The 23,744-nt window shown below is 37.2% G+C and overlaps 2 protein-coding genes across 3 annotated transcripts; both read right to left on the bottom strand.

Annotated features, from left to right (window-relative positions):
- Positions 1-261: 261 nt before the first annotated feature.
- On the bottom strand, positions 262-10,140 carry si:ch73-40i7.5 (amyloid-beta A4 precursor protein-binding family A member 3). Its single transcript, XM_078945850.1, has 11 exons — positions 9,597-10,140; positions 8,027-9,060; positions 7,502-7,532; positions 7,261-7,406; positions 6,902-6,988; positions 5,877-6,044; positions 3,645-3,824; positions 2,852-3,064; positions 1,296-1,415; positions 944-1,084; positions 262-823 (listed from the first exon to the last, which is right to left on the bottom strand). Exons 2-11 carry the CDS (start codon positions 8,981-8,983, stop codon positions 752-754), a joined length of 2,115 nt encoding a protein of 704 aa, XP_078801976.1. The 5' UTR covers positions 8,984-9,060; positions 9,597-10,140; the 3' UTR covers positions 262-751.
- A 68-nt stretch (positions 10,141-10,208) lies between these two features.
- pex11g (peroxisomal biogenesis factor 11 gamma) lies at positions 10,209-17,044 on the bottom strand. Of its 2 annotated transcripts, none has more exons than XM_004067909.5 (5): positions 14,419-17,044; positions 13,515-13,712; positions 13,155-13,333; positions 11,584-11,652; positions 10,209-11,292 (listed from the first exon to the last, which is right to left on the bottom strand). In XM_004067909.5, the coding sequence occupies exons 1-5, from the start codon at positions 14,479-14,481 to the stop codon at positions 11,094-11,096; spliced, it is 708 nt and encodes a 235-aa protein (XP_004067957.1). In that variant the 5' UTR covers positions 14,482-17,044; the 3' UTR covers positions 10,209-11,093. The 2 variants fall into 2 exon arrangements, with proteins under 2 accessions (XP_004067957.1, XP_011472311.1); XM_011474009.4 differs by having other exon boundaries at positions 10,209-11,289.
- Positions 17,045-23,744: the final 6,700 nt, after the last annotated feature.

Genomic DNA, 23,744 nt, shown 5'->3' with positions numbered 1-23,744 from the left:
GCTAATGTACACTCCAATGGGCTGGACCACAAAAGCCGGTGAAGAATGTGATTGGTGGAACGCTACACTTTCGTAACTGACGGAAGCCCCATTGGCCAATCACAGAAAAATAACTCGCATGCTTAACTCTCTCTGATGACAACTATCCTACTCCATAAAAATAAAATACTTATTAATATTTATGTTATTAAATAGCGATCCATACAAACTATGATTATTATTTTAATGAGTATAAACGACATGACTTCAATCAACAAAACGTTTTTGTTTTAATTAAGGCAGTTAACTTTATTTGTTTACATCAGTTTTGCAACAGGCATGACCAGGCACAAAGTGGGTTCTGAATCCTGCTTTAGGCATTTCTTGATTTGCACACAAGTTCAGGAAATGCATCACACTAACCCATCCGCACAAAGGAACAGCAGCCCTTTTCTAGAGATCTTTATCCTACACTAATGCCAGGCACTACTCGCCTCAATGTACACTGATGATATAAAAAAAAAGTTTATATTAATATACAACAAATTATAGATTTAAAAAATAGATAAATAAAGAGCTGTGATCTATCCTTGACTTATTAAAATTCTTTTATAACAAAATCCACTTCACATCTGAAAAGGTTAAGAACTAGACTTGCTTGTCGCATGGTGGTTATATGTAACACCTAATTTGCATATTCTCTCAGTTTATAAAAAAGTCATGACATTTATTAAAAATACATTTTTTTCCTCCATTCCTTAAGTTTTTGTGCTCAAAGAAAGACTGGCTGCTCTTGCCCTGTTAGAAGTCGATACGTAGAGGCGGGCATCGTCTTTAGGTGAATCTGTCCAAAGAGAGAATATGTTCATTTACAATATTGAGATAGAAAAACACCATTTGTTTTAATTAAAAAACAACTTTAATGCAAATTTCTTGTGGATATGAGAATGCCATCATTTCTCACCTCCCCAACAGCATTTGTCAGGGTCTGGATGATTTTCTCATGTGGAGTTGCAACGACGCTCTGTCCGTTAATTTCAATGATGCGGTGTCCGACACGGATTCCTCCTCTTTCTGCAATACCCCCCCGCATTAGACTGCAGATCTACAGTGAATTGAAGAAAACAAAATACTTTACAAAATAAAAGACCGGGATTCTGTTTTAGATTATTCATGCAAATGAATAATAAGAAAACGACGTCCTCCACCACAAAACCAAGATAAAGAGTACAAGCAACTAATATACTGTTTGTGTAGCCGTGAAATACTGAAGGGACAAGTTTAACAACAGTAACAAATTGAGAACGTAGACATACAATGCCGTCTTCCACACTAAAGCCCAGCTGAAACTTGGGGTCTGGTCTCCTTATGATCGCCATGGTAACTGGGGGGCAATGGACAATGCTGAGCTTTACATACTTTTGGCTTTTCAAATCCTGTGTAAAAAAAAAAAGAAAAGAAAAAGAAATGTAATAGTTATTTTAATGCCATTTCAAAGATATACAAACCATTGTTTGTTTTTCTATTTCATTTTTTTTTTAACTTGTTCTGTCCAACAGCTGAGCAAACAGATTAGAGCTGAAGGCTTTTTGTGTTGGACAGGTTTTACTATCACAAAAAGAGGTTATATAGCTTCGAGAAACTAAAGTGTAGATTTGTATAAACCCCTTTTTGTCGAATTTTGTTTTTCTATTTCAATATTTTCGCCAGTATATAGGTAATACATTTGATTTTACACATTAAAAACACAGAATAAAATAATAATCATAAACCAGGCAGCAAATAAAAAAAGGGGGGAAAATTAAAAATAGAAACAAGCCAGAAACCAGAAGCAGATGTTTTAAGTCCAGTTCCACTTCCGTAGTTTAATCTTACATTTCGAGTCAGAAAAGGGGTCAGATAAAGGAGTAAGAACACAATGATCACATATTATCCTCGTTAAAGACAGTGAGTAAATTTGACAAACTTGGGAACTCTTCCTTGCTGTTGATTGTGGGCTACAATCTCCAGAAATGACAGCATTGCCATCTTTAGCCAGATTGTCCCAGGACAGTTTGCATGATTGGAGTGTGGTTTGGTGCTACACAGTATATCAAAATTATTTTATCATCATAGCCTTTAAGTTCCATAATATGTTGCTGCTTTGGGTTCAAATCAGCTGAGAGCAGCTCAGGACTGATCGTAATGTTTTTCCTGACGTCTCAAATGGAAATAGGGTTGGCCAGAAAAAAACAGTCTAAATTTAAACAACCAAACTCCAGAGAGAATAAGAAAAATAACTGAAAAAATGCTCCTTTTTTTTTTTGCTCAACCTGTTATAAAATGTTCAATACACATTTCTTCAATGTTTGACTATATTCCTTTATATCGGTCAACTAATCACAAGGTCAGCTTTTTTTTTGGTTTTAAGTATCAAGACAGCAAGTCTTTTTTTAAGTCTTTTTAAAAAAAAAAAAAAGACTAGCTGTCTTGATACTTAGTACAAAAAAAACTGACCTTATGATTAGTTGACCGATGTAAAGGAATTTTCTTTTCTGTGAAGATTAACACAGTGACTAAATGATGCCTCTAGATGCTAAAGACAAACAAACACAACAGGTCAGGAAGATTTCCTGATGCACATTTCCTTTAGATCCTGACATTTTGTTGTAACAGCAGCTCCTTGAATTCCTCTACATCTGCTCCAGAGGGCTAACCAACCCTACATTAATGTCCTCCATACAAAAAAGTCAAACTCATAACCACAACCTAGAACCACAGTGCCACCTAGAGCATTTCAGAAGAGCAACTATACCTATAAACTCATGTGGAGCATGAACTTTTACTTAAGGCACCATCGTCCCATCAAGGTTTTGGGGTTTTCTTATCTTACCCGGATAATGTTCTGGCAGGTGGTGATGGGCAGACCAACTAAGCTTGTCCCGTTAACGGACATGATCCGGTCGCCGATGCTGAGCTCGCCGCAGCGCTCCGCAGGGCCACCATGAAGGAGGTTGGCCACGACGACGGTGGGCAAGATGGAGCCCCAGCCCGACTCCACCACCGCCAGTCCTAAGATCTCTCCAGGAGCCTTAGTGATGACCACCTGATAACCAGACACAGAGAATCTTGAGTAAACGAGTGTTTTATTTGGAGTCAGTTTCCTCAAACAATTTGAGTGCTTTTTTGTTTCTTTATTTTTTAAACCCAATGATCGCCAACACCAAAAAACCCTACTCGCTAACAAATTCCTGAGTTAGAGTTATCAGACTGTGTCTTTTAGCTCCCTCAGAATGTCAGACTGTGGTAAAGACTATGACCTAGCAGAGAAAAAAATAAATAAAAAGGGAAATACATGGTAGTTGAACATTGTTGCAACATTTAAACGGAGGAAAGAAAATGTATGCATGACTGGGCCATGACTATAAAAAACTATAGCAATAAGAAATGTTAATAAAAGGAAGAAGCTAAAGGGGAACCTAAACCGCTCATTCTTTAAAGAACTTGTTTACAGATTAGAGCTTTTTTGATTGTTTCTACATAAACGTCATTAAATGTATAAGGAAATTGTATTTAAATTCTGTAAAATAAATTTCTGTGTTTAAAGACCTACAAATATTTTCTGCAAAAATAATTACGGTAGGAATACATGTTGTGACAGAGGTGCGACCAGTCTTTCCGCTTACATCTCGAAGGTTTTGGGAGTCAGAGAAGTGGGCCAGGTCTCCATTGTACAGCTCCTGAGTTTCCAGGTAGTCGCTGTACTCGCCCGGCCTCAGATCGCTGGCTTTGATGCCACTGGCCTGGAGGAACTGCTGGTAAGCCACTCCAAAGGCCTGTCCAATAGCTTGAGCGATGATCTGTGCCTAAACAGAGGAGGAGGATGCTCAGCGGACTCCACATTCAGTTCTGCTGAGCAAGGCTTGTTCAAAAGCAGATTTATCACAACTATTTTTTCCAGAAAAATCTTTACAAAAACTGAAGGATAAGGTTGTGAAGAAACTGAAGCGACAATAAAAAAAAAGAAAAAGAAATTGCCACCCGGAGAAGGAAAGCCATCCATTCAAAGAAACTTAACCATAGAACTGAACTGGTCAGGACATGCAGTAGCTGTAAGGCCTTCAATGCCCTTCAGATAATTAGAAGATAATAGACACTCCTCTCTTTACTACTGAGAGCTACCAACTGTGGGGAAAGTGGGATAACAGCCAGACCCTTTTTTGTATTCAGAGGATCCTCCTGAGTCTTTAAGGAAGGAAACCAGGGTAGGCTATATTTAAAGATGTTGCCCAGAGAAAAGCAAAAACCAAAAACACAAATGAGATTAAATTTAGGCAAGCCAAAAACATCTAATCCTGTAAATCATAGTTCATAATTTATGCTACATTCAAGACTAATATACAGAGATCTTAATCCCTTCATACCTTAATTTATTTTCAATTGTATAAAAAAATGTATTCTTCATTGTTTTTTTCTGTTCAGGTTGATGCTAAATTAAGGAGTCCAGGGGGGTATTCCAGAAAGCAGGTTATGCTAGCTCCCACGGTAAGTTTGAGGCTAAGGAAGTTGAGAACTTCAGCTTTCGGTTCCAAAAATGGAGGTATGTTTCAGGGTATGTCAAGTTGCCATGGCAACTCATGCTCTGAACATAACCTGGTCTGGAGCAGACCACTTTTTACAATGTTGATCTAACTTAATTATTTGCTTCAGTTAAGATCATTAAAAATCTTTTTTTTAAGTCAGTTTAAAAATAACATGTAGTTTTCAGTCACATATTTTACTTTTATTCAAATAATTCAATTAAGTAGGTGTAACTTTGGTGCTGCTGTTAGATCAGCACCGCAAGGGATTGTGGGAGACCATTCCCTTTGCCTGTCTGGATTTTGGTTTAAGTGTGGCTTTTTGACCAAATGTGTTTAGTTGTTTTGCCGTGTTTTTTTGTCCTAGTTTGCTTAAGCCTTTGCACCATGAGTGAGAGGGAGAGAGAGGATGATGAGTTTATATAGCACCCCTACAGTCTAACAGTGCAACGACAATGTCGGAAAAGTCCTAAATGAATGAATGCACTTCTTGCATATTATTTCTTTCTTTTCATCGTTATAAAAATGAGAATATCTGCCGGCTCAAACTTAGATATATGAGAGTTCAAGAATTGTAATACATTAAGATGGAAAAAAGATTAATTGAATTGGAGTAATATGACATTTAGTTAAATAAATATGTAAATTTGAGTTGTATAAACAATTATTGAGTTTTATAGACGTAAGAAATTAGGTTGAATACATTTAACTCAATTACTTGTTACCAATAGAAGTAATTCATTTACGGTAAGCTGGCAAAATTGGATAAGTTATATATATATATGCGTCACAAGGAAAATGGATATAAGATCAGAAACTCGTGCGTTTACTTTGTCTGTTCTTCTACTACAAGCAGAAACTCTTTCTTTTGATGATGCAGCCGTATTACTTTTTTGATGGACGTATAATCTTCATACGCCGTCATTAATCTCCGACTCCTTCTCACTGAAGTAATAGGGCTCTCTTTCTTTCACCACGCGTTTCCATGGTGACTCCGGAAATCGTCGATCTATTGAGAATGTCTTTATGTACTTAACGAGCACGTGCATTAAGCCGGGGTTACCAAGTTGAGCGTAATTACGCCAACTCATATCCGGTCTTTTGGAACCGACATACCCCAAGTAAGCAAGTTCAGGCGGATTTCAGCCAGAGTTCAGGCTTAAACTCAGGGTAGTTTTAACATGCTTCCTGGAATACCCCCCATGATTAAATGCTGACTTGCAAATAAGCGCCACCTGGGGTTGAAGCACAAGTCAAAGCAGCCATAGAAAGAAAACAAGAACACCTTAAACTTCAGAAAACAAACATGATCAAAAATCTTCCATCTGACTGACGTACATCCTCTGAGGAGAAGACGTGACAGATCATAGTGCATTTCTTCTGTGAGCCTGTGGAGGCGGAGTCACCCTCATGTCCTTTTTGCTTCCTTCGTGCCATCAGGACCACAATTTTGCCGATGTCAGCGATGTAGGAGATCATCTGCAGAGCATGGTCCATCATGGCTTCCTGAAAGGAAACGGGGTGAAAACACAATTGTTTACATTGGTATTTTTTACCTACATGAAGAAAACTTCAAATGCCAAGAAAAATAACAAAAACCTTTTCACAACTATTTTGTAAAGATAAGTTCTTGCTGCCCACAAATCTGTCTGCCAGGTAACAATTCCAACTCCTACATATAACTTCCATAAACATTTTAAAAAATAGAATGTAAAGATAATGCCATGTGTGTGTTTATTTTGTCATTTAATCTTTTGGGAAACATTCATTAAACTGACTGTTGTGGCTTTCACTGACTGAGAAGGACAACAACAACAATATTTGAAAGAACTACAAACTGTATAAAATCATGCAGCAAGATTGCAATGAAAATGAATGACATCAAGTCAATACTCATGTCCATCATCTGCTGATCAGTGATTAAAAGAACAGAAGAGCTGATGCTTAATTTCAAGAGCAAAAACAATCTAAAAACTGTCAACTACCATTTAAAATAAGGTAGTTTAGCCAAAACCTGGTGTAAACAGACATTTACATCTATTATAATACAAAGTAAAAAAGAATGGTATATTTATCTGGCACACTTCTCACAAGTGTATTTTCACGTAATTCTTGATTGGAGCTTGTAAACAGATGGATATTACATGGGAAAAATGCATGTTTTTATATTTAACTATTATTATTTGACCTGTTTTTTCCTCAAGCATTTTTGGGGATTTATTTCAGTCTCAGTTATTTTGCTCTCATTGTTGCTTTTGGGTATGAATGAAACAAAAACAAATGCTTTGTGAACTGTCCAAAATTATTTCAATCCCGACAGCAAAATCTAATGAAATGCAAGTGATCAAATGACGATACAGCACCTGAGTGTCAGCAGTTAGCACTTTGATTCTTTGTGTGGAGATGAACAGATCCACTTCGGTCATTGGCTGAGACTCTCCTTCTGGAGCCTAGAAGAAGCATCCTGCAGTCATTTCTGATGCCCTGACACTAAACTGAATACAACTTTTTTTTTTAAATTAATGATTAATACATAAAAAAGGAGTTATTTTATTCTAGGGGAAAAACATCAATTTTCTCATGTCTTGCCATGGTAGAAGAAATGTAACTTTAGTTTTACTTTATCAGAGAGAATATATCAAGATGCACAGACAAGTGATCCTCCAGAATGTGTGACTCAATTCAATTATGACAGAATCAAAGTGTGTCCACCAGTTTTCACCTTAATTCTGTCCACTGCCTCATGAGCCTGGGCCATGCGAGCGTTTGTTGAGGGGTTTCTATCGGATTTGATTTGAGTAGAGCCCAGATACTTGGCACCAAATATAACTCCATCCAGGAGGTCCTCAGGGTCACAAGGACCAGGAACTAACAAGGAGAGAGATTTGGAACAACTTTCAAAACATAATCTGCCATTGAACCCTTTTCTTTTCCCCCCTACTGAAGAATTCTTAGAGACTCACCATCCTTATACGAGGGACGATCATCTGAACTCTACAACAACATAAAAGAAAATGACATTTAATCAAAAGCAACGTAAACATTTCTAATTAGATCAATATTTGGTATGTTTGCAAATGCCTTAGAAAATGTCATACAAGTAAAGACAGTAGGGCTAAAAAAATCTTTGTTTTATCTTTTGTTTTATTTTTTTAATAAGTTCCCACATACAGAACTCAGTGTTCTTGATTAATAACTAAATTATAAAGGGAATTCTTTAAGGCTAAAAGCTTGCCAGAAGCACTTTTGTAGCTCAACAAAATCTTTTATAAAATGTTATTGCATTGGTCAAACAAAAAATATATTCTGAAGAGAACTTAGTCTATAAATTATTTATTGTTTTTATGTATTTATTTGAAATGTGAAGGTTTTAGTTTTGCTTTTGAATTTTTAAGTTTGAAAAATGTTTTAAATCAGTAAGGCACTTTGATCACGTTGAAAAGTGTTTTAGAAATAAAACTGGATTTGTTAACGTCTGTGTCACAAACCTGTTTACTTTCTGCTTCCACCTCGTCCTCTGGGGGCTCCTCTCCCATTTTCTTCCATACTGGCTCAGGGTAATTGTAGTCAGACAGAGGGCTGATGGAGTCATCCCGATGCTGAGGATGTTGGCTGCTGCCGTGAAGCCCCCAGAACCTCTGAGCATCCTCCTGGCTGTAGGAAACTGAAACCACAGCATCCACCTCCCCTCTGTGCGACCGATAAACTGAGCGGGATTCTGCATTAATCTCTGTGCACTGCAAGAGGCCAAGCAAGTCTGTGTGGTGGCTTTCAGAGAAGAGAAGGCCTTTACTTTCAGCACCGTCTTCTCTTCTTCTGAAGGAAGTGCGAGCTCCAGGCTCAGGCTGAAAGGAGCTTTGATGGGAAGTGTGGGAATCTTTCTCCCTCAATTGGAGATGGCTCAGCAGAGTATGAATATGATTGTGGTCTTCATCATCTGGCCTTCTGCTAAGAACATGTGTCTTATCATTGTCCACCTTCTTTTCAGCATCTCTTGATGTCATCTCTTCTTGGTCCTCAACAACTTCAGCCGCAACCTCCTCCTGCAATTCCTTTTCTAACTTTACTTCTATATTCTGTACTGAGCCGGCTGTATTTCCAAGAAAAAAATCTGTTTTGGGGTCAAAGGAAGTCATTTTTCGCCCTGCATCCATAGGTTGACATCCCGACTCTCCCAAATCTTCAATCCCCAAGCTGCAGGCAGACTGAGGCAACGTGGAGTCAACCAGATCTTCTGGAGAACCAGCTTCACTAGAAGAGTCTGACCTCCAGTCTAGAGGAGGAGGTTCCATCATGCTGTAACAGTCAAGATCCTCTGCTTCTGGTGGACGGGATGCAGTCGCGCTTTCTTCCCTCTCTGAGATTCCATGAGCAGGGATGGAATCCGCCTCCAAGCCTTCAGCACAAGTGGTGTATTGATTAACAGGATGGTGCCTGGAGTCCATTTTTCTTTTTAAAAGAGGGGTTTTAAAGGCAAAGTGGCATTGAAACCTCTTTGTGCAGCAGAATCATCTGGAATGATCTGTAAAACCAGAAACAAGCACAGTTTGAGTGTTTCATTCAACAATGAAAAACGTGCAATGAACAACAATGTAGTGCTTTCCTTATCAAGATCGTCAAAAACTCATAAAAATGGTTAAATAAATAAATAAATACACAAATAAATAAATAAATAAATAAATAGATAAGAAAAAACGGGGTTTTCCACATCAACAAATCACACAAGTACTTTACCAAATCGGGTCTTAGCAGCCGTTAGTTTTGATGCATTCATTGTTTAGACTAAACTTTATTTAAAGTACAATTGGAAAATATCACATTTCCAGCCACATAATGCCTTTTCGAGTGCTATCATTTAAATGACAGGTTTTCCAGCACAGCGAACAGAAGCGAAGCCGAAACGGGAACACCGGGTCCGAACAACAGCCGAGTCTAGCTAAAATAGCTTCAAGCTAATTAGCTAGCTTTAACAGCAATAAGTTAAACAATAATGTAAGAAAACACACGGAATAATTTTACCTAAAAAGGTGTTTAACTAGGTAAATAAAGTAATCTTACCGAATATTTTTTGCCGTATATCTGGGTTCTTTGTATCAGTCTCTTGGATTCCAAAACCTTTAAGTTGTGGTTCGGAATGTAAACTTGTTGTACTCCTAATTTGGAGCTTTAAATGTCACGATATTTACAAAAGTGCATTTATGTAATCTTTTCATATAATAGTATCCGTCGTGTATATAAAAAAAATAGCATTTACTTGCTGTTATTGCTGAAAGAAAACTGGGAATTCATTTATTGGGTTTTCACTTATGTTGCATTCATGAAGCCCTGGGATTTCCGATGAGCTTGTCTTGTTTCCTACCTTTGTTCTTTGTATTAACGTACAATTAACTATAAACTATATCTCTAAAATTATCAAACACAATATTTAAGAATTAACTGGTGGATCTTCAATGTTTAATCATTCCGGTTCTGAACACCAAGTTATTTACAACCCATTCGTTGGTACTTGAAAGCAACACGTCTACGTCTACGTCAACACGTCTATGCCAGCGTGTTGAACACAAGAAGCCTCCTTAATCGACCGTCGAAAGTTCGATTCCTTTTCTTTCTTTACCTGCGCGCTCGTGTTTGTGTGTATTCCACGTGGGCACAGACAGATGAACAAACACGTGTTTGAATATTTGTTTATTTACAACATTTTGACCACTTAGGCACTTGAGGATGGAAGCGATTCTGTAGCATAATTAAACATAAAAGTCAATTCCAGAAATGCTTTTTCATTTTCAAAATGTGTTAAAAGAGCTGTAACCCTTGTGCTATCCTAGGCACTTTAACGTTGGGAGTTGGGTCATCTAGACCCACTAGACAGTGCTCTGAACCTTTTTTCTTCAATGAATTGTGATCTTCACTGGTGTCCATGGATTACATGAAATCTTTCCACCTTTATCCACCTTTGTCATGGTAGGGAGAACACGTCAAAGTAAGGGTGGGGTCATCTAAGATAGCAGAAGGGTTAAAACATGTAATCAGTTAAATTACTCAACATGAATAAGCACCTCAAGACAGTATTTAAGAACACATAAATAACTATACACCATTTCTGTTTTTTCAAAAGCTACAGTGATATTCAAGTTTATTATTGACTTGCACAGCCATAGTGTGATCAAAGTAATAACACTATTAAATGTAAAAACAAAAACAACCTATTATAAGTTGTCAAAAGAAAAAGATCCTTACATTTATGTTAAGCATTAGGCTTATTCAAATCCTTCATCATTCTTTATTAAAGCCTACATTTTGGCTGACTAAAACGAAGCATAATTATACAAATGAAATATTAAAGAGGCTTTCCAATTTATGGGGAAATGACACATTCTATTCATTCATTATCAGAACATTTAATGACTTTCACTTTAGTGTTTTAATCTTTACAGATTGTTAATCGAGTCTATATAGACAACCTTTTCAAATCAAATCAAACATCCATATTGACTTGTTTGAATACACCATCTGTCCAAAAATACATGACTTCTCCACACTATGGGGACAGCTCTGCTAACTGTCGCTGCTGCTCATTTGGATCAAACCAATCACAGAGGAGGTGGTACCCAGCAGCCCCACTAGCCAGCTTGGGAACCGTCCTGCCCACAGTAAGCCGGGTGGCATCCAGTGAATGGCGTTACTAAGGTCAGCCGCGCTGCTGAGGACGGAGAGCAACTCCCCTCTGATCTGTCTGTGGAGACCAGTTTGTCTGCTGGAAAAACACACAAAGAGCTTCAACTTATTATTTAAAGGAAAACAATTAAATATTTAAAAGAGGACTCCCACACACTCAGAGCTTTTAGATAAAGTGATTGCAGAACAGGAAGCAATTGAGCTTTGATGTTTATTTTGTAGATGGGAGAATTTAGACAAAGTTTAACCTTAATTTCCTCTGTTTTTTCTGCACCCTTAGCTTTTTGTTAAACCATATAAACATTTATGATTTAACTGCTGCAACCCAGTTTAAACATATAAACAAAAAGAAGAAGTTGGGATGCAACACCTGCTGCCTTCTTCATCCCTCTCTTGTCTCTTCAACTTTCTCTTCAGCAGCAGTAGGACTCTAAGTGATCTAAAAAAAAAGCAAAGAAACATGAAACTTTTACTGACAGTTATGGTGATGGATGAAAAGTCAGTTTTTAAAAATATGGAAGTATCAGAGAAAAAGAACACAGGCAATAAAGCATTTGCTTTTCATTCTTATTCATCAGATATAAACATTTAGATATAATTGCACATTTCAAACATTTTTCATGGACTCACATGCCTGAGACTGCTTTCAAAAGAATCTTATCTGAGGCCACAGAGTACTGTAATCAGTAAATCAAAGTAATATTTATAGAGTACTTCCATCCATCTACTTTCTAAACCACAGAGTTGCTGGAGCCTATCCCAGTCACTGTCAGGTAAAGGGAGGATAAGGACATATAAGTATATAGAGAACTTTTTGTACATTTAAAATGGATCACAAAGAACTTAAAAATAAGAACATATCATATAAGTAATAATAATAATAGTAATGGATTGGATTTTTCTGCGCTTTTCCAGATGCTCAAAGTGCTCACAATGTGTCCATTTTTCCTTCACTCCTCATTCATACTTGGTGATAATAGAGGCGTGGCTGCCAGTTCACGCCCCTCTGACCACCACCGGGACGATGAACTTTCACACACCAGTGGGGCCACACTGCAGGCAGGGAGGTTAAGGCGTCTTGCTCAAGGACACAACGACAGTTGACTGGGGGGAGCGGGGATCGAGCTATATTGTGTGCAAACCTGGTGAACCCCAACAAGAAACCTTTGACCTCTGTCATTAACAGCCAGAGTTACATTACAAAGTATTGAGGTGAGCATTCCTTTTAAAACAGACCAAATACTTATTTTCTGCGCCACAATAAATTATTTAAAAATCAAACATTGATTGTGTCTAAATTCCCACGACTCAGTGCACTACATCCGACATTCACCATTTTGTCGGGGTGTCTCAATCTGCAATTCCAAGATCCAGGAAATCTTGGAAATTTCCCAGAATTCTCTGCAAAAAAACTAAAATGCATTGCTCACTAGATTGGTGAACATTGGCGACAATGCATTGTGTTTGAAGGATTTGTGATTTGTAGAACTTTATTTAAAATTATTATTCTTAAATTATAATCCAAGTTTTTATCAACAGGATTCATAAATAGTCTTCATAAAATGTTTACATTATATTTATACTTTGGCAAATGGATGGCATCATATTTGCTGTTTAGTGAGCGTAGTGAGCATGGTGTCCGAATTGCATTAAAGTCCCCCACATTAGATACTCCTGCACTATTTCTAGTCATTTAGGGGTTAAGGAGTTCAAATGATTTCCTGTATTCATTTATTTTTTTACACTTTCTGTCTCTCACAGTTGAAGTGATAAACATTGCAGATCTCTCATGCTTTTACCTGGAACAACTTGCAAAAGTTGTGACAAGCGCCACTGTATGTCAAAGCTCTTTGAATTCAGAAAAATCCTATGTCCTTTAGACTATTTACTACCATCTCTACTTATGTAATAAATTGTTAAAGATGATCAATATAATGTCACCTGATGATCCCAAGCAGCAGTGACGTCCCCCACAGCACTGTGCAGAACAGCCACCACTTATCAGACTTGACTTTAATGATTTCTGCATCAGCTGCCCAGGCGATGTGCTCACAGGGGTAGTAGAGCTGGTCAGCCACATTCGTCAGCACTGATATCCAGCGAATTCCTTTGTCTTCATCCTGAGATAAATGAGCATCATAAAGAGCTGTAATACTAAAAAATAATTGAACTCCTGGTTTCTTAATGTATTAGAGCCCTTTGCTGTGTATTAAATATTCTTTATCTGACATTTTTACTCATCTTAGTAAACCTAATTTGTAAGATGTCTCTAAGAATAACTAAACAGGTGAGGTGGATCACCGAAGCTCCGAGTCCGTAGCTGTGGGAGTAGGCCAGCATGGACAGGTCATCAAACAGCCTCAGTACTGTTCGGCAGTGGCTGAGCTGAGCAGAAAACAGCAGGAGACTCTTCCCTAAACGCTGCGAGGAGACATCTGTTTCTGCTTTACGGGTGAGAACTCCTCCAACCAGCTGAGAACCATAACAGACTGTCCTGATCTGCACACAGAAGAAGACAATCACCCAATAAAATAGCTGGACTTTGATCTAGATGACAAAAAGTGAAAAAAAGCACGATTTTCCCCCCATTAATTTTAAGAAGAGAAAATCATCTTTTCAGCAAAAACATTCACTTTAACTAGTGAGTTGTGCATTTGAATCTTGCATTTTATTATACGGTACATAGTTGAATTGATCTGTTTTACACTGTAAAGTGTACTTTACAACTCCATCCCTACATATTGCTTAAATACTTTTTAAAACAATGTTTTGATAATCTAAAAAAAAGAGAAAACATTTAAAACAGCTGCACTTAAAAACTTAGAATTTCATTTTCTGTTTTAAAGTGAGTAAATTATGTTTGCTACATTATCAGATAATATTTTAATGTATTCTCCACTTTATCTGAGTTTAGGCATATTTTGCTGCACTGCATTTAAAAATACACTTCCATGTTTTATTGATTTTGGAAGTTTGAGACACAAAAGTTTGCAAAATATTTCAATCAAGCCTATTATAAAAGATTTGCTTTATTGTCTGTGATTTTAAATTAATGTAAAGCCACTTTCAAAATAATCATACAGGAAACTAAAGTTAGTTTTAAAAAGCCTCATATTGTATCATTACTGCACACTAAATAATATTTTAAAGAATAAATCAGTCTTGTTTTATTGTTTGTGTTTTTTTAAGTGAACATAGAACTCACGATTTTATCTCTGCCTCTGTAGGACTCCAGCAGTCGGACTAAAGACTCCACAGACTGCTGCATGTCTGCGATGATCTACTTTTTCTCAACAAATAGTATTTAGTTCAGTAACAGTCGCTGCAGTTGTCTGTAAAAATAAAAGCATCGTCTCTCAGCTGGACTTTGAAACCGGAAGTGGAGTTTCCACTCCAAGCAGACCAAAGTAATCGATGGTCGACGGCGACGGCAGCGATGGAGGGCTGCTGGCATCTCTGAGTTTTCACAACTCTCTACTTGACACCAAACACAAGAAAAACCTATTTTTCCGAGATAAGAGTAAATAAATACAGGGATCTAATTTGGAATCATTACACATAGGTAAAAATATTCTATACTTTATTATTATTTTAAAATTTGATGCAATAAAAAAAGTACAATTTTAGTGTCTTTGTAAATCAAAAAATCGTATCAAAACTATATAAAAAACTTTGTTTTCAAACCAAATGCAATTACTTTTTTCTTTCAATATGAATTATTTTAGGTGAAATCAGACAAATAGCACTCTAGTTTAGTCACTTATTTGACAAAACTGAAGAAAAATTTAGCAAATTGAAACAAACAAAATCCAACAACAAATAAATACAAGTAAGGAGTTCTAGGAATGACTTCAAATATTCTGGAGGCAGATTGTTTTTCTTTCTCTCTCTCTCTTTGGTGGAAAAATCAAGACAGTCATGCATTTCTCCAGAAGCGGACATTTTATCCAAGCTTGTGTAATGCGAGGTCAGACAGTGCAGACTCAAACTTTACCAAATAAATAAATAAAATATTGTATCTCTGACTCTGCCCTACTGTAGATTTTAGTGCAATGAAGAAAGTCTCTTCTTTTTTTTAAAGTGGCAAATTTTAGATTTAAAAGTTGTATCTGAAATCCTTACAAGACTTCTTGTATAATGAGACTAATAACGTGAAAATGTCTGGTTAAAAACCAAACATCATTAGTTTTTTTTTTTCTTTAAACAGCATGTCATGCAGCCAGCATAGTAAATCTAGTAACCATTAGTAATATCACAAATAAAACATTTAATTTCAAAAGTTGAAGATACATTTTTTCCCTTGCCCATGTATTTTACAGTTCCCTTTCACCAAAGCCTGCCAGTAAACCGAGCCTGCATTCTACATCACCACAAGGGGGCAGCAAAAGACAAATAAGAATCTATCTGATTCAGATCTTAATTGTAACTCATCTCTTTTAACCCTTGTGCCATCCTAGGCACTTTAACATTGGGAGTTGGGTCATCTAGACCCCCTAGATAGTGCGCTGAACCCCTTTTCTTCAATGATTTGTGATCTTCACTGGTGTCCATGGATTACATGAAATCTTTCCACCTTTATCCACCTTTGTCATGGTAGGGAGAACACGTCAATGTAAGGGTGGGGTCATAGGATAGCACAAGGGGTATGTAGCCTTAAATCCTTGATAAAACTTTTAGGATGTCTTGTGTGTAGATGTGTATGCAGTTCATTTGTACTTTACTATAATTTTGAGCTATCATGACTCATGCGTCAGTGCCAGAAAATGAGTGGATCAGCGACGGCTCTCTGTTGGATTGGAGGTTGAGGCTGACATCATTGAAGCCCCCTGTTGTCCCAATGACAATAAAACTCAGTATGACTCTAAATCTGATTAGCACTTGTAGCAGTTCAAAAGCTCAAAAAAGAGTTTTCCTTAAAAAACATAATCTCAGTGCTGAGGTTTCAAAAGTTTTTGACCCGGAAAAACAGCCAATGAGACAACTTTAAAATAAATTAATTACTTGTTAATTAGTAAGATTTATTGGAACTTTTTAGCTGCTTTAGATGTTCCATCCATCCAGTTTCTGAAAGAGCCTAAACTAAACATTTTTGTAGAAGAAAAAAATCAATTTACTCTCAGAAATCTTCAGATCCTCCCCTGAATCTTAGAATCATTGCAAAAAAAATATTAAAAAACAGGTGCCACCTTCCAGGATAATTTCATGAAATTGTGAACTAGATTTTTGTGAGATCTGATAAAGACATTATTATATACAGTCCTGAATGTGTTTATAAACATGTAAAGTCAGCTGGAATTGAATCAGGTTCTTGCTTATCATGTGAGGGACAGACCTGAGCATGCAGCCTGCAGAGTGTTTTAACCTGTGCATGGAGGACGATAACAAGATGAAGACAAATCAGGTTTGTGAAAGTGAGGGGCCTTACCTCTGGAACATTTATGGAGCGCTATGCCAGGAAGGGTTTCTGGAGTCTCATTGAGTTGAATGTGTACATAAACCTCTCTTTGCTGCAGTCCACCATGCGCTGCATTTCCACGCTACTGCTGGTGCATTTCCTTCACAGTGCTTCTCCAACTGCTTTGCTGATGTGAAACCTTACAAAGTTTGACTTTTATTGTTTTAACCTGAATCAAATGGTTAAGGTAAGACAAACATGAATGCGTTTAACCTTCTGAGTGTTGTCACTGTTCGATCTGGTCTGATACCAAATTGCAGATCTTCTTTCATACCTGATCTGAGTTGATTCACAGCCGTTATGCATTCAATCACTCTTGTTCTGCTTAAACTGGTTTTACAAAGTGCTTGGATCTGTTCAGCAGAGAAAAGGTTCAGCTGAACCACAACCATCTGTCACATTCTATTGCAGCAGAATCAGGGTGAGAAATGCCCTCTAACTGCTCTTACTTCCTCCCTCAGCTGTGTGCTGTAAAGTATCTCAACCCTTCCATCCTTAGCATTTTGCCACCAGTGCGTAGCAAATGGACAAGAAACAGAGACATTTCTGAGTGTCTGCATTACCAGGAAATAGCAGCTCTGATGGGTGAAGCTTTTAAGTGAAAAGGATGGCAGGTCAAGAAACCTGTCTAAAGTGTTGGGGAATTCATAAAAGGTGCTGCTATGGACTGTTTCCTCCATCATTGGTTCACTGTTAATCAGCTTTTAACCCAACAGACAGTATGGCATCCCACTTCAGATGATCATTCCAATCATTCTTATTTTTGCTCTAAGAAACAGCAAGGTTGCAGACTATACTTGTAGTTTGTCTGATTGCACCAAGTATTGATCTTGCAGTTTATTTTTCCTTCCTTCCTGTTTATTTCTGCAGCATCAAAGGGATTGAAGATGAGCGACCTGAAGAACTAAAGATCAACAGCCACTTATCAAAAAAAACAAAAACACTACTTTCTGTCACACACCTAGGCGTGCAAAATTTGTTCTCCGCATTTGACCCATCCCCTGGTGGGAGCAGTGAGCTGCCCCGGGACCCCGAAAGGGAATAAACGGAAGAAGATGAATGAAAATGGAGAAAAAAAACTCAAAACACAGAACTTTTTGAAAAAAATTCTTTTAACCACAGGTAAAATATGTAAGATATGCTAAATCGCTAACCAGCTCACACTGCCATCTGCTGGCTTAAACTCCTCAGTGCCAGTTTAGAAAAAACAATTTCCTGCCATCCATTATGATAAAAAAAGCTTACCTTACCATATTTGTAAACATTTGAATCCTGAGAAATTGCTCTACCCATGTCCTATTTGAAGTAGAATAGCTACAGTCACTTCTGTTTACACGATCCTAAATAAATCCTTTTAGATTTCTAAAAAACAATGTGTAAAGGGGCCCATTTGTGCTGAAAATCAGAAAAAAGCAGGGCTCTTAATAGGTTTTGTAATCCCTGCATGAATGTTATTATAGGAAAATGCATTAAAATCTCTTCAAAACATTTGAGTCTTTTGTGTGTGAATGTCTCAGTTTAATCAACAATGGAGAGAGATGATCTTCTGCTTCATGTTAGATCAAAACTTGCTAGTGGACAGGATGAAATGTGGAATCCGATCGAATAGTTGATATTTACATGACCAGATCATTAATAATGTTTTTAGCTGAAACTCAGTTTTCCTGTTGCAAGATGGTTCATCAAAACTGATGCAAGATGGTTCAACATCTTTGATGTGTCGGGTTCAGTGGGTATTTTTATTTCTATTTGTTAGTGAGCGCGTAATGAAGCTTTAAATCACAGAGGCGCTTCTGCAGGGGCTGCTCAGTTTATGTTCCTCTCAAAACTCCATTCGAAATTGCTGATTTTGTAATATCACAGCCGTCATGTAGCCTTGGATAACACGGCGAAAACAGCCCTGAGAGGCGCTTTCCAAGTTTTTTTTAAATTACCAACAATCGGTTGTTTGGACTGTACTAGGATCTTATTTCTGGGTATCTACTTACAGTAGTTTCACAGTTTCTGGATGACATCTCCGTTCAGCTGTTGTTTCCTATACGAAGGACTTCCTAGAAATCAGCTTTGACCCAAAAACAAAACCCACATGATCTGATTCAGTACTAGTTTGATCTTTGTTCAGTTTGGTCTTGTAGATAAATGATGCAGGACAAATGATCCAGATCCAATACCATACCCTGCCATGTGGAAGTCATGTTTTAGAGTGTAGTCTAGGAAGTATTACATTCTGCAGTTCAACTAAGCAGTCAGACAGTAATATTTTTGTTTACAGAGGATTTCTAAAAAGATTAATAATACATAATCTGACCCAATAATATGTTGGCTTAAATTCTATTAAAAAACCAGAGAGGGATTGTAGTATAAAATATATTTTTCAGCCATGACTGATAAGAAAGATACATGATGTTAAAGTTTTACACAGACATTTGTGTTGAAACATAACTTATGACAATGGTTCTCTATCATTTTCTGTTGGTCCTTCTTTGAGATGCCCACTCCCCCCAAAACAAAAATTGTTATAGTGGGTTTAGTTTTTATTGATACCAAAAAACTCATGCATTTATTTATAATACTTTTAATATTTAGATTTGCTCCACAAACAGCCTCTCAGAGTTCTAGTTTTGTGCAAAAGAGCAGATCTATCTTTTTAAACACAGAATTGCATCAAAAACATCCAGGTGGTGCTAGACACTAAAGCCCTTTGCCACACATACTTTCATTTTTTTTGCATATCATTGCAAAGAATATATCAGAGTAAAGTGCAAGAGTAAAATGGAGCAGTGCATTTTCTTATGTTTTATGTTTAATGCTAAAAGCATCAGATTAATGACAAAGTCTCAATGCATTCATGAAAATAGCTGCCATATAGCATCACTAATGTGGTTTGGCTTGGCTCCAGTGGTCAGGGAGGACCAGGACAGTCTTTGAAAAAGGAAAGCTTTTTGATGATGAGTAAAACATGTGAATTAAAATAAAGTTAACTTAACAGTATTTCTAATTCAACAATTGGTTTCCATATAAATCAATGTTTTGCATTAAAATTTCACTTTAATCCAGGAATTGTATTATTTTCTTATCAATTCGTTTAGAAATATTGTGATTTTAAAATGCTTTTTCAATTGAATCTGCCAATTTATTTGTAAAAACCTTTACAAACTGATTAACTTCTTATGTTTGGGTGATTTAGCTTTTTTTTAAACGCACATCACTTTCTGTATGAATGCAACACATGACGGAGGAGAGACATCAGAAAGTTGTAGGAACATCCTTTAATAGAAAGCTTTAGTTGTGCAAAGGAAAAAAAGATAAATTAATGTGCAAGTCCAGAAAACAGATAAAAACAGGGGGAGTGGAACATATAAATAAGACAGGGAAACAGTCAACTCAGCCACACAAACCAGTTTCTTCAGCTCCCTGCTGCCTCATCAAATTTAAACCAACTCAAAAGCGAGCAAATCACCAAGGCACAACCCCAGCGATGAATCCAGCTCTATAAAACTGCTGAGAACTAAGAAAAACCCATCTCTTCCTCTCTCTTGTTCATGCCTTTTCTGGCTTAAATACCCAGCAGGTTTTAGCAAGAGAATGGGCTTCCACCTGCCAGGTGAGCAGAATGACATAGAGGGCGGGGAAAGGGAGGAGCACAACAGCAACAAGCAGTTCCATGGAACACTTTGACATTGAATCATCAAGCATCAAATCTTAGGCCGCTGTAACCGTGAACTTTGAGAGCTGGCAGCTAAAGCCACAGGTGCTCCAAATAGGAAGAATGACTGAAAGTTTCACCAGTGCTGATGTGGTTGTTGCTGCTCAGATGGGTCTCGACACGCCCACACTCCAAATCTTGCTCCTCAGCATGCTCTGAATTTCCAAACTGTGACAAGACTCAAATGTTGTAGGGCTTTTTCCCCTGCAGCAGTCATTAAACGCCTGGAAAAGGAACCAGAGGACGATCAGTCTTTCATGTCACATCCAGTCAGACCCTAGCACTAGATGTCATTCAAATGATCAGTAAGTTTTAGAACAATAGTCTGAGCACTGCACCATTTTACTGTCCCCACCAGGAAAGAAGTCAGACATGTAAACTCAGTAAAGTGAATGTCTCAAATGCAGAAGATTTACTGAAGGCTCTAAAATCCACTGCCATGTCAGAAGGAGCCCCACAATTTCTTTGATTGCTCCTTTGCAAGCAAAACACTGTTAGTGCCCCTCTGTGTCTCACTGTAATTTATTGATCTCATTGGCCCTATAGGCAAGAGATGCCCAAATGAGAAAACAGGAGAAAAAACTCAGACTGCAGCTCCTTTAGAGGTAAGTCAGCTTATTTATTCTACTTTAGAAATTGCAATAATAAGTTATACTAAAGTAAAAAAGAAGCCATTTAAGATGTAATCCAAGATGCTACATTTTTTTGGATAGCAGTTACTGTTATTTATTCTTTTTTTTCTGCAGTGTTTTGTTCCAAAAAAAGGCCATCATCCTCCATGTTGGAGAATCCTCTGAGCTTTACAGGTGCTCAGGTTCAGCAACAGGCTACCATGACTTGCCTGTAGAGCTCAGGATGAAGCAAACAAGTCCTGTAGCACTCCATCTCTACCTCTTTCCTAGGATACTCTTGGCTGGTGATGGGAAAGAGGAAAAAAAAAGCTGCCTTTTTTTTTCCTCTTTCCCATCAGGCCAAGAGACACTTTTTTCAGGAACAAGCATCACTGCATGTTTTTTCAACTGTCGGATATATTGCCAGTGGAGCACTCTTGTATCCCAGCAGGTAGACCAGCTCCTGTTCCTACCAGACATATTTTTGCTCAAGCATGTTTTCACACCATAGAGGCTTTTTTTCCCTTTTAGTTCCTCTAATACATTGAAAACTGTAATATTATTTTATGTTAACTAATTCTTTGAAGTATTTCAAAGCCTTGTTTTCTTCAGTTTGGGGTTTGATGCAAAGGTTTAGAATCTCTATGTTTATTCATTTATCAGGAGACATTCTGTGGAGAAGCACAGCATTGCATACAGCATATTCTGATACCTATGCTCCTCTCAAACTTGTTTTGAATTTTTTGGTGCTTACAAAGCAATGTTGCAAATACACGAGCATACATTTATGTTTTTCACCTCCACCTCTGACATTGCCTCATTTCATATTTAGTGGTTTAAATAACCAGTGTTAATATTTGAAAATGTCAGTACCTGTTACGAAAAACATACAGTAATTTAATATAGTATAATAAAGATGGACGGTGCTTTTTGAAATGCTTCAAGTGCTAAAGCAACCAAAAACCTATTAATGCAGAAATTAGATATTTTTTGTTACTATCAGATAATAATATGAATAATTGAGAAAATGTAAAATAAAAAAGGATAAAAACCAAAGAAAAGAATAGTTTAAAGTAAACAAACACATTTGTTTTGACCCCATGCCCCCTGCCTTAATTTACAAAACTGTAGTACATGTTTGACACGCATTGACATTTTCTTAACGTTATTGTTTTTACTCCAAGGAATAACATTTGCATTGAAGTGGAAGAAGTTAGTTAGTGAGACAGTTGTGTACCTTATGCAAATTTTCCCAAAATGTTTGGCTTTCCCATCACGCTCAAATACTCACACAGCCATTTCCCTCTGCTGGTAATGTGCGCCCCAGAAGATAATAAAACTGATATTGAGCTCTATCGTACAAAGTCATTACCACAAACATTAGAAAACCACACAGATGTGTTTTGTGCAACAACAAAAACCCAGACGCGTTTGAAAGAGAATGTAGTTTTTTGTGTAAACGTGAACCATGTTTCAATACTATCATTGTAACCAATGCATTGGGTGTTGAGGCAAAGGGTCAGAGTCTCTGAGGAGAAAAAGACAACACAACACCTATAGTAGGTCTAAGATCCTATTCTTGTAATTTAACCTTTATTTAAATTTACCAGGAGGGCCAGTTGAAAACAAATTCTCATTTACAATGATGACCTTAATAATGACAAGTGACAAAGAAATGTCTGCCAGTTGTCATAATGGTATTGTCTTGCACAATACACTCTGATGAAAATCATGTTTGTGGTGTTTTTAACATTTTTTTCTGGTATTTTTCTGATGATGAAGGAAAAAATAAATTTCGAAATGGAATTTTTGAGTGTTTCCTTATGCAAATCGTGAATCAGTAGCAGACAAAAAAAATGCAGATTGAAAAATATATTTTTGGCGTACAAAATACCCAGGGCAGGAAACTTGCTCCCTGCTCCGCTCCATTCTGATGCATCACTTGTAGACGACTAGATTAATGAACGTCTTTGTTTTCCTCGTCTTAGCTGGTATCTGGATCAAAACTGTCCGGCTCGATAGCTCCAATATTGCTCACCTTTTTTGTTGCACTGGTTGTGTTAGGTTGAGGGTATGAGGGACTCTAAGTTAGCGGGAGAGGATGTAACCTGATGGATGACAGGAATTATGGGCCAGAGGCAAATTTCTAATGAACAGAAACTATTTCCTAGAAAACTACAGATTTTGGATTTTGGCTAAATATGGCATAAAAATAATTAAAAGACCACTGGGAATGCTTTTACAATAGCTCAAAAGATGATTGGAATGGGTTTTTAACAAAAGAAGATGGAACCAGTTTTTTTTTAATTCACTTTCATAAACCTTGTACTTGTGGAGGCTTTGGGATGTTCAATGAGACAGGAGATAATTAGAAGTTTAAACAAGTACATGAGGACATTTTGTTTTCAATGATCAAACAAACACACCTAGTCAGTCATTTAAAGTGACTCACCAAAACAGTCCCTTCAATGCCTGCAACGTAAGACATGTCCTCTGTTTTCTGCTCAGTGGTTGCTATGGTTACCAGAGCAGGTCCGGACAGATTAAACACAGACTAGAGCAGACTTCACAGTGCACGAAGCATGTTTCTGACTAGTGCAAAGTACATCACATCACATCTTCCCCCTTTTTCTTAAATTCTATGAAATCTTGTAAGAAAAAAAAATAGTGTTATTAGTGGGAGTATAGTGTTAAAATGTATTTATTAACCTTAGTTGCTCATTTTTCAGCCTAAAATAAAAAAAGAAATTCAGAGGCTG

The sequence above is a fragment of the Oryzias latipes genome, chromosome 4, assembly GCF_053564925.1.
Source record: "Oryzias latipes strain Hd-rR chromosome 4, Olatipes_Hd-rR_3.1".
Lineage (NCBI taxonomy): Eukaryota > Metazoa > Chordata > Actinopteri > Beloniformes > Adrianichthyidae > Oryzias > Oryzias latipes.
The sequence above is the reverse complement of the archived record's forward strand: the minus strand, read 5'-3'. Positions and strand labels throughout refer to the sequence as shown.

Excerpts from the sequence above, each read along its gene's own strand:
- si:ch73-40i7.5 (XM_078945850.1), bottom strand. The coding sequence starts at position 8,983 with ATGGACTCCAGGCACCATCCTGTTAATCAATACACCACTTGTGCTGAA. Across the intron at positions 3,065-3,644 it reads ACTCCCAAAACCTTCGAGAT|GTGGTCATCACTAAGGCTCC; the intron begins GTAAGCGGAAAG and ends TCTGGTTATCAG. Across the intron at positions 1,416-2,851 it reads CCTGCCAGAACATTATCCGG|GATTTGAAAAGCCAAAAGTA; the intron begins GTAAGATAAGAA and ends TTTTTTACACAG.
- pex11g (XM_004067909.5), bottom strand. The coding sequence starts at position 14,481 with ATGCAGCAGTCTGTGGAGTCTTTAGTCCGACTGCTGGAGTCCTACAGA. Across the intron at positions 13,713-14,418 it reads ACAGAGGCAGAGATAAAATC|ATCAGGACAGTCTGTTATGG; the intron begins GTGAGTTCTATG and ends TTCTGTGTGCAG. Across the intron at positions 13,334-13,514 it reads GCTACGGACTCGGAGCTTCG|GATGAAGACAAAGGAATTCG; the intron begins GTGATCCACCTC and ends CATTTATCTCAG.